General features: G+C 34.8%; 1 protein-coding gene across 4 annotated transcripts; it reads right to left on the bottom strand.

Moving 5' to 3' along the window:
* Nucleotides 1–3,431: 3,431 nt before the first annotated feature.
* Nucleotides 3,432–11,197, bottom strand: LOC119072312 (serine/threonine-protein phosphatase 6 regulatory ankyrin repeat subunit B-like). 4 transcript variants are annotated; one of them, XM_037177500.1, is made up of 10 exons: nucleotides 11,100–11,197; nucleotides 10,940–11,032; nucleotides 10,856–10,871; nucleotides 9,075–9,118; nucleotides 8,569–8,664; nucleotides 8,422–8,517; nucleotides 7,150–7,248; nucleotides 6,991–7,089; nucleotides 5,960–6,061; nucleotides 3,432–4,433 (listed from the first exon to the last, which is right to left on the bottom strand). In XM_037177500.1, exons 2-10 carry the CDS (start codon nucleotides 10,998–11,000, stop codon nucleotides 4,387–4,389), a joined length of 660 nt encoding a protein of 219 aa, XP_037033395.1. In that variant the 5' UTR covers nucleotides 11,001–11,032; nucleotides 11,100–11,197; the 3' UTR covers nucleotides 3,432–4,386. The 4 variants fall into 4 exon arrangements, with proteins under 4 accessions (XP_037033395.1, XP_037033394.1, XP_037033391.1 ...); XM_037177499.1 differs by lacking the exon at nucleotides 3,432–4,433 and adding an exon at nucleotides 5,310–5,741; XM_037177496.1 differs by lacking the exon at nucleotides 3,432–4,433 and having other exon boundaries at nucleotides 5,310–6,061.
* Between the last annotated feature and the right edge of the window lie 889 nt (nucleotides 11,198–12,086).

The following is a 12,086-nucleotide window of genomic DNA, read 5'->3' as shown; positions in this document are numbered from 1 at the left end:
CAATATTTAGGAACCAACCTTGAAACACCTCACTCACGTCGAAAATAACCCAAATCCATCAAAAAATCCGATGGGAGTTAGGAAGTGTTAGAGTACTTAGTTTTAGATTAGTAATGTTCAACAATCACTTTGTTGAACATTACTAATGAGCCATTAGGCATGTTCAAATTTGAAAAATTATTTTAGATTGTACCGGCATGCTATCAGAGAGTTAAAATGGTTCAAAAAAAGAGACCCGAACGTTTTTATATAATTTTTTGAAGCGTTTTTGATCTGGGGAGGTTCGTTTGAAGGAAAATTCTGAGTTTGGCTGGTTTTTAGACAGTTTTAGACACTAAACTCAACCAAAACATCACTTATAGACATGGTAACTTATTTGTTGTCAAAGAAAATGCAAAATAAGAGTCTCGTTTTAAATATGAGCGAATTCGGTCAAGTGGTGTGAGAGAACGAGCTCGAGAAGCTCTTGCAAGCGGTGTCAGCGTGAAAGGGTAATCTCGTTTTTAAGTGTTACGCACCTCATCAACATCAGTGATATGGGCGTCAAAGATGTGTATTGAAACACACTTTCAGGGAAAAAAAAGTTTTTGAAAATCGGTCACGTGGTTCAGTTGTGACAGTCGAAACAGTGAGTCTCAATTGGCGAGCTCGCTTGCACAGCGGTGGTTAATTTTCATCAAGTAACTTATGTGATTCGTAGCTTATATGAACGTGATTATTTTTACAGTGCTAAATGCGAGTCTGACCCATAAAATTGGCTTCAGAAATTAATTGGTAAGTGACCGAAAAGCGTTCTGTTTGAGCGTGCTCAGGACCTGTTCCACAATTGTACTAAATAGTACATTTCGTACCTAGGACTAAAAGTCTTTTTTAGCGTGTGAGAAGTTTCCAGACAGAGCCGAAGGCGAGGTCTGGAATCGAATACGCTAAAAAAGACTTTTAGTCCGTGGTACGAATAGTATTTTTCATACAGGACGGAGAAAAAGTGCGACGAAGTTGCACTTTTCGGGTCCTTGGTATGAAAATACATTATGCAACAATTACTACTTTCTCAACGAACTTCGTACTTCATACTTTCGTAGTCAAAAGTGTGAGATAGTAAAAGTAAACAGCCTCGATGAAGCGGGGCTGTTTAGCTATGACAACATTTGTGCAGCAATTTCTGTTTGTTATTATTTTTGTTAATTAATTAGAATTATAAGACATTTATTTTGTTGAGATCTATGTCTAAATCACATAGACGTCGGATAAAAATTTTCAGAATCAGAAATCGTCGAAATCATCTTGTTGATTGGTAAATGTAAAAATCCTGTGATTGTTTATGTTTTCACGAATGCGGCGAAACACGCAAACACATTTGGCAAATATTGTCAAATGTTGACGAAACAAAACAAAACAAAATGAAAACATTCTGGAAATGTAGCTGCCTGTTTCAAATTGAATTTTCTACAATAAATATTCATTGATCGCCAATTCAATCAATGAAATTAATGTAAATTAGCGTCATTTTGTCGTTTTTCATGTTATTTAACCATAGGTTGGTTGATAAAAATTGAAAAAATGTGTTTGAAACAGATCGATACCGCCGTAAAAGCTACGACATCGAACTGTTTCAAACGCTGTGCTTATCATTTTTTCAGCAAAAACGGAACGAAATATTATGAAAAATAACATAATGAAGCTACTTTACATCAATTTCATTGATTCATGTTTCAATAAACAAATATTTATTGTCGAAAATTCAATTTGAAACAGGCAGCTATATTCCCGACTGTTTTACATTTTTTGTCAAATTTTGTCAACTTTTTGCAAAATTAGGCATGCGTGTTTCGACGTATCCGCACAAACATAGACAATAACACATTTTCAATTTTTCTATTATTATAATAGAATCGGGTTGTTTCACACATTTTTTCGAGAACTATGGGCATCACTATAATTAAAGTAAACATGAGAGCTGAAATATTTCTAAAAATAAATAAATATACATTCATCAATCAATCAAAAGGTTATTTAAAATAATACAAAACAGCAAATGCGAATGTTTAGCTGGTGTCCGTCGCGAATGTCAAATTATATATGGATGTGTTCACTTCTTCGTTATGGTTCAATTTTAATTTTCGGCAAATTTATTTAAATTTTATGGATAGAATTTTCTTTTAAGAGCTTCATTCAATCTGTCTGTCCGGTTTTTAATGCGAACAAGAAAGTTTTTGATTAAATTTTCAATCTGCACACACAAAATATTGTGCCTATTCTGCCTATATGATTCATACAGAGGTAAATAAATAGATTACTGTCTGAAATTCAGTTATAAATTCACAACATAGAATATGCAACATTGAGAACACCATTTGTTAAATTCATTTCAGTTTCCACTTCTTACGATAATTCATGCCCCCATTCGTTTTAACGATACTGTAATATGTTTATTATGAACCTTATGAACTTACTTCAATAGTTCCTGAATATTCACGACCGATTTATAAATGAATTTGCTCAAGAAATTTTATGTTGAGCCCGGGACAAAACAAAAATGTCAATGAGTTAGAATTGTATAAGTTTAAACCGATTGAGTTCTTAATGAAACTTCGAATAAAAAATTACACTGCACAATCTCAAAAAAATTAGAACGATTTACACGAAGCAAATCTTTGTCGTCTGTGTAAGACTTATTTACATCGTCGATAATGTGTAGTTCAGTGCATAAAATGCACAATTCGATTTGACAGTGCTTCCAACTTAAAGAAAATTAATTTGGCATCACTACAATCGTCTACAACGCCTACTAGTTCACCGACCACAGATCATTCGCTAATAATATTTAATTGGAAGAGCATTGAGATTTGTACAAATTGTGTTAGACTCGTATTAGTGTTACAATCGTGTTTATATTACGAGTTACGGTTTTGCACTTATTGTTGTGTATTCGCATAAGTGACTGGCATGAAAAGAATTACGAAACCTTCGAATGCGGGTACGCCGTACATCGTATGGAAGGAAAAACCGAATCCGGGTCCAGAGCAGGTCGAACTTGAAAGACTCTTTAACTCGGGAGACATCTTAGGCCTCAGCCCTGAAGAAGTTCGCCAATCCGATGAGTTGTTCCGAAAATTTACTCCGGGTGTTTTCAATTCTCATTTTCGAATAACAAAGGCTCGGCTGGGAAAATGTGGTAAAATACATCTTAATTTCACTTAATTTGATGTCTCGATTGACTACAAAAATATTATTTCTAGCAACAGTGGCACCCACGACGAACAACGCTACAGTTACTTATGGGCCCATTCCTGAATTGAATGGTACGGTTGGACAAAGTCATTCATCGAGTGACTTTTCTGCGGGTCGCACGGACAATATTCGCTTCATAAATCCACCATTTTGGACGTGGGAGTATTTCGACCATGAACGGAACATCGATCTCGTCTGTGTAGCAGTGTTATCCTTGTGTGGCGCTCGGAATATAAAATTCGAAATTTCGGAGGATGGCATGTTCATCGTTGTGCACTATACTTGGCCTACTGCCATTTACAAAGCCGTTGAATTATTCAAAACGGCCAAACAAGGAAATGCTGTAATATCAATGAACCACACAAAAGTTCACTCTTTTGTGGCGAATGCTTTGAAAAATGGTGTGACTGTCAACTCGGAACCAAAAGGTGAAATTGAAATTCCACTACCACGAAAAGTGCAACGTCTTCCAAGCTCTTGGAAAAAAGAGGCGATTTCGGTTGATGGTACAAACATTATTTTGCTGGAAATGTCTGCAGAATATAACGAAATCGTCATAGTCGACGCCGATACATCCATTAACTTTTAATAAATAAACGTGTTTTCATTAAAGATTTTCATTTTATCCTTTCTTCGGATTTCCCGCACCTCCCAGACCTTTTCAGTGTTCAAAGGAATACAACTGGACACTCCCCCTAAAAACACATAAAAAATAAGCTAATGCCGACCCGTACGAAACACGTATCCGTATCAAAACCCTTTAATATAGAACTCTTCATCTTCATCTATCTCACTTTATTCTCTGCTCTGCTGAAGCGCTGTGAGCACTTTAAGAGGAATCACCCCTTTTTCATAGCACAAAACCGAAAAAAACGGTCTGAAAGTTGCAGTGATATCTCTTAGAGTACAACACAAGGAGGCTTATGGTTTATTTACACACTTAATTTACACGTTTTTGGATGCAATAATGGTTACTGATTTTTGAAAAAGTAATTCGGTTTATTGTTTTTTCATCTTTTAATATGCCTGTTTTCAACCGAATTTTATCATAAATTGCACAAATTTCTCGTCACACATCAATTTTCATAATACAGATGCTCACTTCACAGATTCCGGCCATTGATTTTGTTGCTTTAATGGCGGCAACCATTTTTATCAGCTTGTTTCATTTGAAAGGAACGTCGTACGGGGCTTCGTAATTTCTAAGATGTAAACATTTCATAATAATTTAACTTTAACTACATTAACGGGCGCAATAGGCTTACGGTCAAAGTAGGGTGACAGACGCACTAGGGTCACGTACGCAATAGATATGCGTGTTTGTACGGGGCTCAGTCGCAGCAAACGCTCCAACTGTTCTGACGGCTCGTTTTAACATTACAATCAACAGTTTACTTAACATATTCGTCAAAGCCGACGAAATTAAGAAAAATTTATGATGACCAATCTTGTAAACAAACAACAATATTGTCGTTTGGTGTGATGTGAGGTTCAAAAGAGATGACCCAGTAGAAATAAAATGTTGGCGGTAACTTTTAAATGTGTGTACGCTTCCGGTGAACTAAATTAGTGCGAAAGCATCCACTTTTAAGGGACTTCCCTTATTGTTTGTAATAAGGACGCGTGTCTGAGACAATTTTAAGGGTAAACGACGAAATCAGCTGAAAATTTGTTTTGTTTGAGTGAAAATGCGTTTTGTTGTGCAATAGATGAAATCGTTGGATACATTTTGTTTGAGCTTCATAGAAAGTTATGTTTTAGTGATTTATTAACTTTAAGGGTGATTTACATGTTAAATCAAAAAGTTCTACTCCAGACTCTCGAGCCGAGAGGCGGCGTGGAACCAAAAAATATATGTTAAACCAGTCATGTTGGAACGATCATGAGCTACGACACCACCTTTTTAATAGAGTTCTTTGTGTTAATAATAAAAATTAGTATTTTTGCCGCGCAGCGAATTTTTTTTTCTTAATTTTGATTTCCGTCGATGTAATTTGCGAAAAATAAGGTAAAATAAGGATTTTTTTAATAAAATAAGGAGGAATTAGTAGGTTTTTATAAAAATAAGGAAATAAGGAGGTGTGAGAGGCCTGATCAATATCAATAAAAGCAAAATTTAAAATTTGAATGTGAAATTATGAAAACTTCGGCGACTCCGCCGACTATAATTTTCTCAGCACTCGGCGCACCACCGCCGACCTTTTTAAAACCGGTGCACACCTCTATATCTGGAATCCATACGAGTTCAACGAGCTATCACACGTTACTGCAGCTTCAAAATAGGCCGAGATTTTTCAATTTTATGTTTTTAGAATGATTTTCGAAATAGTGGCAGATAGAATATTGGTGTCTTCGGCAAAGTCTCAGAGTTTCGGTATTGTAAATACCTTTCATTTAACGTATCACTTACAAATGTATCGTTGAAATGTCCCGAGATATCGTCGAAAAACCCTAAAGCACTTATTGGGCGCAGCTCGGGAGCGGTCCACACAAAATCACCCATCTTCGAACTTTTGACATTACCAAACGGGAAAAAAAAAAGAATTTTAGAAATCGGATGTGTTTCACTAAAGTTAGAGAACGGATGGATTGACTTTTTTTCACTGATTTGGCATCTCTTTACAGCCACAATAGGTTTCTCCTTCCTCAAGGAGTCCAATTCGACATGTTACAAACGTATGCGTAAACATGGGGTCTGATAGTACTTCGTACGGGTCTAAACACTTACCTGCTGTAATGATAGCAACAGCTAAAATTGAATCTCCTTCTTTGTCTTGGGCATTGACTTGAGCTCCATTTTGAATCAACAAATTTGCGACAGGCACCGAATCTTAAAACATTTAGATTGGTTTTTAAAATTAATCATTTTCGGTAGATTTAAGAGTGATATCGCGAAATCGTCGAACAACTTTGGGATATTATTGATTTACAGCTCATTCGATTCTTTGAACTGATGCGAGTAAAACGTAGTACTACTATGAAGTAAGGGCCCACCAAAAGAGCCCGAAAAATTTTTCTTGTGATTAGTTGAGTGAAAGAATTTTGTGAAAAAATACTTTTTGCGATAGGGGTAGCCTTGAAGAGACGCACATTTTCTAATATTTTTTTTTTTTAATAAAATTGTTATTTAAAGTAAAGTAAACTCAAATAAAGAGTAGAGGTACTTTATATATTCACATTGGTTACGTATACTACCGATTTTCGATTGCTGAAATATAGTCGAAATATACGCGTAAAACGTTCGAAATTTTAAATCGTAATGCGTAACCAACGTAAATATATCAAGTAACTCTTTATTTTAGTTTACTTCACTTTAAATAACAATTTTATTAATAATAAGTCCAACAAAAAGGCCAAAAATGCTTCATATGACAATAGTCCAAATAGATCGAAATTTGGGTTTCAAGAGTATAAGAACCACGTGGATACATCGAAGAACTCTTTATTTTAGTTGATCTCACTCTATTAAATCATCGACAGGTCAAGGCCTACAAAGCTAGCTAGTTTTTTCACAAAATTGTTTCACTCAAATATTCACAAGAAAGTGATTTTGGGGTTCTTTCGGCAGGCCCTTACTTCTCATTACTTCCATCGTCAACAACAAAATAAAGTTCACCAAAAGTAGTACTACGTTTTACTCGCATCAGTTCAACGAATCGAATGAGCTATAACTCAATAATATCCTTATCAAATGTCTGATTTTGTTCGATGTTTCGGCGATAGAACTCTTAATAGATGAATTTTTTTCTTCAGAAATACCATTTCTAGCTACGTAAAATAGAGGCGTCCATTTATCACTGTCCAAGGCATTTACATTCGCTCCAGCCTTAATCAAAATGTCTGCAATCTTGTCAAAACCTGGAAATGTAGTCAGTCTTATACTAGCATCAACACAAAAAATAATACACATTTTCTTACCATTACCAGCAGCCACGTGTAATGCAGTCTTTCCTTTGTTATTTGAAATACTGACATCAGCTGCATTATTAATAAGCATTTCAACGATTTTGTCATTACCTTAAGTATATCATAAGAGAATGAAGAAATGAAAATCGTTTTAATAGTATTTAACATTGGGCGCTGAGGAGGTAGTTCATTACATGAGGGATCAATTTGTGATACGAGCGGAACTCACAAGTGTGTGTTTAAGCATCAAGGTTTGAAAACTGTTATTTTGACAAGGGTAGAGTTTGCATATCCGAGCTGAAGGCGAGGTATGCAACTACCCTTGTCAAAATAACAGTTTTCAAACCTTGATGCTTAAAACACATGCGTGAGTTCGCGAGTTGACAAATTGATTCCGAATGTAATGAAGTACCAAGCAGCACCCAATGTATATAGTTTTAATGCATGCCGCTCCGGAAAATAACATTACATGTATGTATGTCCCCCGAGGAACAACTACGAAAAAAAATTAGGCAAATACTTTTCCTTCTCACAAAAAAAGTGAAAAAACAAACAATCTGTTGTTGTATTGAAACGTTACACAAACGTATATATAGCTAATTGGCGAAATTCTCTCACACACCACATACACACACTTCTTTAAAAATATTGATCCCAAAAACATCAGTTGTTACTGCTGTAGCAGTAGTACGTTCTACTGTAACGTCACTGTTGTCTTGGTGACATTTTGAACTGTTTCTGGAAGATGCTACATATGGAAATGCGTTTTTTGTTGCTTTTGTTGATATTAAAATAAATTTTGCAGTGAAGTTAAGTGAAGACCTAATAACGTAAGAAATAAAATGGGTAGTGATCGAAAAAATAAGTGAATAGCCCAATTGCATGTGGCTTCTGGCCACAAGTGTTCGTTGACAACATTGAAATTATTTCTAAAGCAATGGCCGACACATTCATTTCTGCGTTTCTTGAAAATAATTTGTTGAAAGTTACAAAGCTTTTGCTTACGTTATTATGCATTCAATTCAAGTTACGACTGCAGCAAAATTTATTAGGATTATAACGAAAGCAACAAAAGTTTGAAAATTATAATGATGCTAATCTTGTAAGATATAGGTAATGTACTATTACCTCTCTAGTGAGGTAATAAACTTTCCCTAACGGACACAAAAGGTGACCATAGGTAATAAACGATTTCCGAGGGGGGCATACATACATGTAATGTTAATTTTCCGGAGAGGACATGCATTAAAATAAGTTTCTTGACTTAATAAACTTTCAGATTACCTCCTTCAGCAGCAAAATGTAGGGGAGATTCTTTTGCAAAGTTCAAAGCATTTACATCCGATCCATTTTTGATCAAATAATCCACCACTTTCTCACCTACAAGCAAAGGCTTAGAAAAAGTCGAGTGAAAGTGGAAAAATAATTTACTTAATAAGGCAGCAATGTGTAAATGGCTATTTCCACCTTTATTGTCGATTTCACCTTCGAATATACGAAGAAACAAGTTTATTTCCTCATCACCGCCTGAAAATCAAATGTCATGTTTGTTGCAATAAATAAATAAAATTAATAGAAATCGAGCGAATTCGGGCATGTGCGAGATGTTGAAAATCGCTTAATGTGTATCCCAACAACTTTGCACCAAAAAATACGACGATATTGAACGATACGATAGTTACATGTGTATAATATATGACGCACAAGATGTCGATATGAAAAAAATTGACATAAGAATCGACAAAATACTGAATTCTGCGATTCTGCAAATTTTGCATGAGAATACGATTTTCTCTCTTTCGTTAAATATTTCTAAACATTGTATTCTCAACTGACACTAGATGGTAATGTGTATCCGCCTTTATGAATTCAAAAAAAGGTAATAATGAAGGCAGACTTTACAACACTGCAAAATTGTTTATCAGTTTTCGACTTACCATTTTTACCAACTGATCTGAAAATCTGCGCCAGTCGGGCTCTCCTGTGATATAAAATTCAATATATTTTTTTTATTAAAAATAGTGGTTCTACCTCTATGATGTAGAACGCGCACGGAGGCTATCTAGTTGGGCCCATTGTACTCACTATTATGTTTTTGATAAACATTTGCTGTTGTATGGGACTTTCGTTAACTAACAATGTAGTTAGGTAAATCCTCACGTTTCAAAGATCTATTTTTCAGGCTATTTTGTGATTAAAGCTTGATAACTTTTGTTCTACTTCTTCCAACTAATTTGAGTAAACAAAAAAATGAATCAAAGCCAAATCAATCCTGAAGATGTATTATTAAAATATCAGCACGGATCATATAACGCACTTTCGTTCTATTTGCTACAGCATTTCTGAGTATTCGCATGTATGTAACATTAACATACACACAATGATGTGCGTAACTGTAAATAATAAAAAACTAGCAAACAAAGATGTTTCGATTTCGAAAAAGATCAACCAAGCATCAAGCATGAGTTCCTATGAACATTTGAATCAGGCTCGAAATGAGACCTGACATTGAGCCTTGCGGCAATAGGGTTCTTTCGAATATAAACTACGTGTAGTGTCAAAATAATGTAATGTTTCCTCGAAGCACATGTACAATAGAATTGTACAAAGGACATTCACTACACTACAGAAAAAAGTCTTTCACGACTAAATGATCTTGATTTTGTTTACAAACAAAAAAAATTTCACCGGTAAAATACACTAAATTAATCCAATATCCACGTTCAACAGATTATTTATTACAGAAAATTTCAATTGCCATTCAAAGAGGGAACGCGGCATGCATTTTGGGAACATTAGGAGCTAATAGAGTAGATGACTTCTATTTATTGTAAAATTTATTTTTTGAAAAGATCGATTTTTTACTGGCTGCGCCACTGTGAGCAGTCTTTTTTTCGTTTGTCAATAAACCACGTTTTATGCAGATAAAAAAAAACAATATCCTGACAAATTTTTAGCTAATTAGACAAACATTAGAGCTTAGAATTGCATAAAAAGATGCCAATGTGTGGCTACAGCTGAAAGGATCAAATGGAACATTACAAGATCATTTTTCGAAATCAAGAGCCATAAGGCAAGAGTTCCTTTTGGAACATTAGAATCGAGCTCAATAAGAGTCCCGACATGGAGCCTTACGGCAATGCGTTCTTTCAAACAATTAACAACACGATAAAACATAAACAATCAATATTGCAATATTATTCGAAGCACATGTTCATAAACAAAGAGAACAATGGATTTGTACCAGCCCTACACAAAAAGTATGAATCTTCACATTGGAAATGTTGTTCAATAGTAAAATGATATTGATTCAGTCAATAAATAAAATGTAAAATTATTTCACAATTTGAACACAAATAATTAATTTTGAAATGCAAAAATGCCAATTGGAATTGCCCAACGAAACACATAGAAACATTTTGAGGCAGCGACATCTGTTTTCGATGACGACCGAATGTTCAATATTAGATTTGTTGCATTTACATGCATTGATTTACCATAGAAAAATAAATATGCGAAACAAGAAGTTGACCGCTTGAATGGTGGAGTATAATTATAATAAGCAATAGAAATCGAAATATCAAAGGACGAAAATATTAAAGTTGCTCCAGCATCATAATAAACGGTCGGCCGAATGGAAAAGAAATACACTCTCGGTTCATCTACGTATATAATTATTGTTAAGTTCTGCTAACTTACTTACTTGCTAAATACTTACATGGGATTTTCCCGTGCTGAAAAAAAATAAAGAAAAGAAAACTTCATCATTTGATTGACTTTGCATAATTGTTGTCAGCTTTACCTGCCAAAACGCTGGTCCATAGTATGCCAACAACGCAGAAAATTAATAACGCTGTCTTCATATTGGTACAGAATTATTGCAATCGACCTGCTCCTAATTTAGTGGAATTAAACTGATGTGATTTAGTGCTTTCCAGCTTATTCCAGCTTATGAATGTTACCTAAAAGTGTTTCTACTGCCGGCTACTATGAAGTAACAAAGGTTTCGCAGTCAATTTATATAGCGAATGTTGGAGATTAGAGAAATGTGTTCGTGTCGATCACGTAACCCAAATACTGATTAAAAGTTTTGCAAATTAACGCAATCAGGAATGTTTTCTTAATGAGGTTATCGGGTGAGGTAAAACATGCTGATACCATGGAATGGATGACGAGATTCTTAACGTTAAACTATTGCGTCTTTCGAAATTCGGCCACTTTTTACTCATTTCTCAATAAATTATATGAATAACATCGCGATCCATTTGACGTGAGCGTTGTGCATTGTTTGTTCTTATGGAACCATTATGTTGTGACGAATTGTACCACGAACAAATTGAATCGAAAACCAACAAAATTTTAAGAAATCAGTGTCACTTCCACTGTCAAAAGAAGAGTAGAAAAATTTTAAGATGAAATAGTTGTTTTTAATGAAAACCGTAAAACATCAATAGACTTTTGTACAAATTATTCAATTGTTTTTTTAAACACCTTTATTGGTATGAATAGTACAATCTTAACTATTTGTTAATTTATTACTAGGGTACTATCTTCCTTTTACTTGCAGAAAAAAAAGACTTGTGTGGGTTTTACGACCCAATGGTCGAGTTCTGTTTGCATCCTTCATGTCAGTTCGTGGGGTTTAACACGTTTCAGCCTCCTTATTTCATTTGTAATATCTAGTAATAAGATGGCTTCTACATTGGTGTGGTGAAGCAGTCTTTTCTCGTGTTTGATGGCGTTTTCCCAAATTACATTGGCAACCCATTGTATTTTTAAATCTTTGTGAATTTCTTCGTTTGTCACGTAACGATATGCGTTGGTGATCATGCGAAGAAAGTTGTTTTGGCTTGTTTGGATGATATCTGTGTTTGATTTTTTAACACAGCCCCAAAGAGTAGAGCCGTACATCCTTATAGGAGGAAATCAATCTTTTACAATACAAGTTA

The sequence above is a fragment of the Bradysia coprophila genome, assembly GCF_014529535.1.
Source record: "Bradysia coprophila strain Holo2 chromosome IV unlocalized genomic scaffold, BU_Bcop_v1 contig_81, whole genome shotgun sequence".
Classification (NCBI taxonomy): domain Eukaryota; kingdom Metazoa; phylum Arthropoda; class Insecta; order Diptera; family Sciaridae; genus Bradysia; species Bradysia coprophila.
The sequence above is the reverse complement of the archived record's forward strand: the minus strand, read 5'-3'. Positions and strand labels throughout refer to the sequence as shown.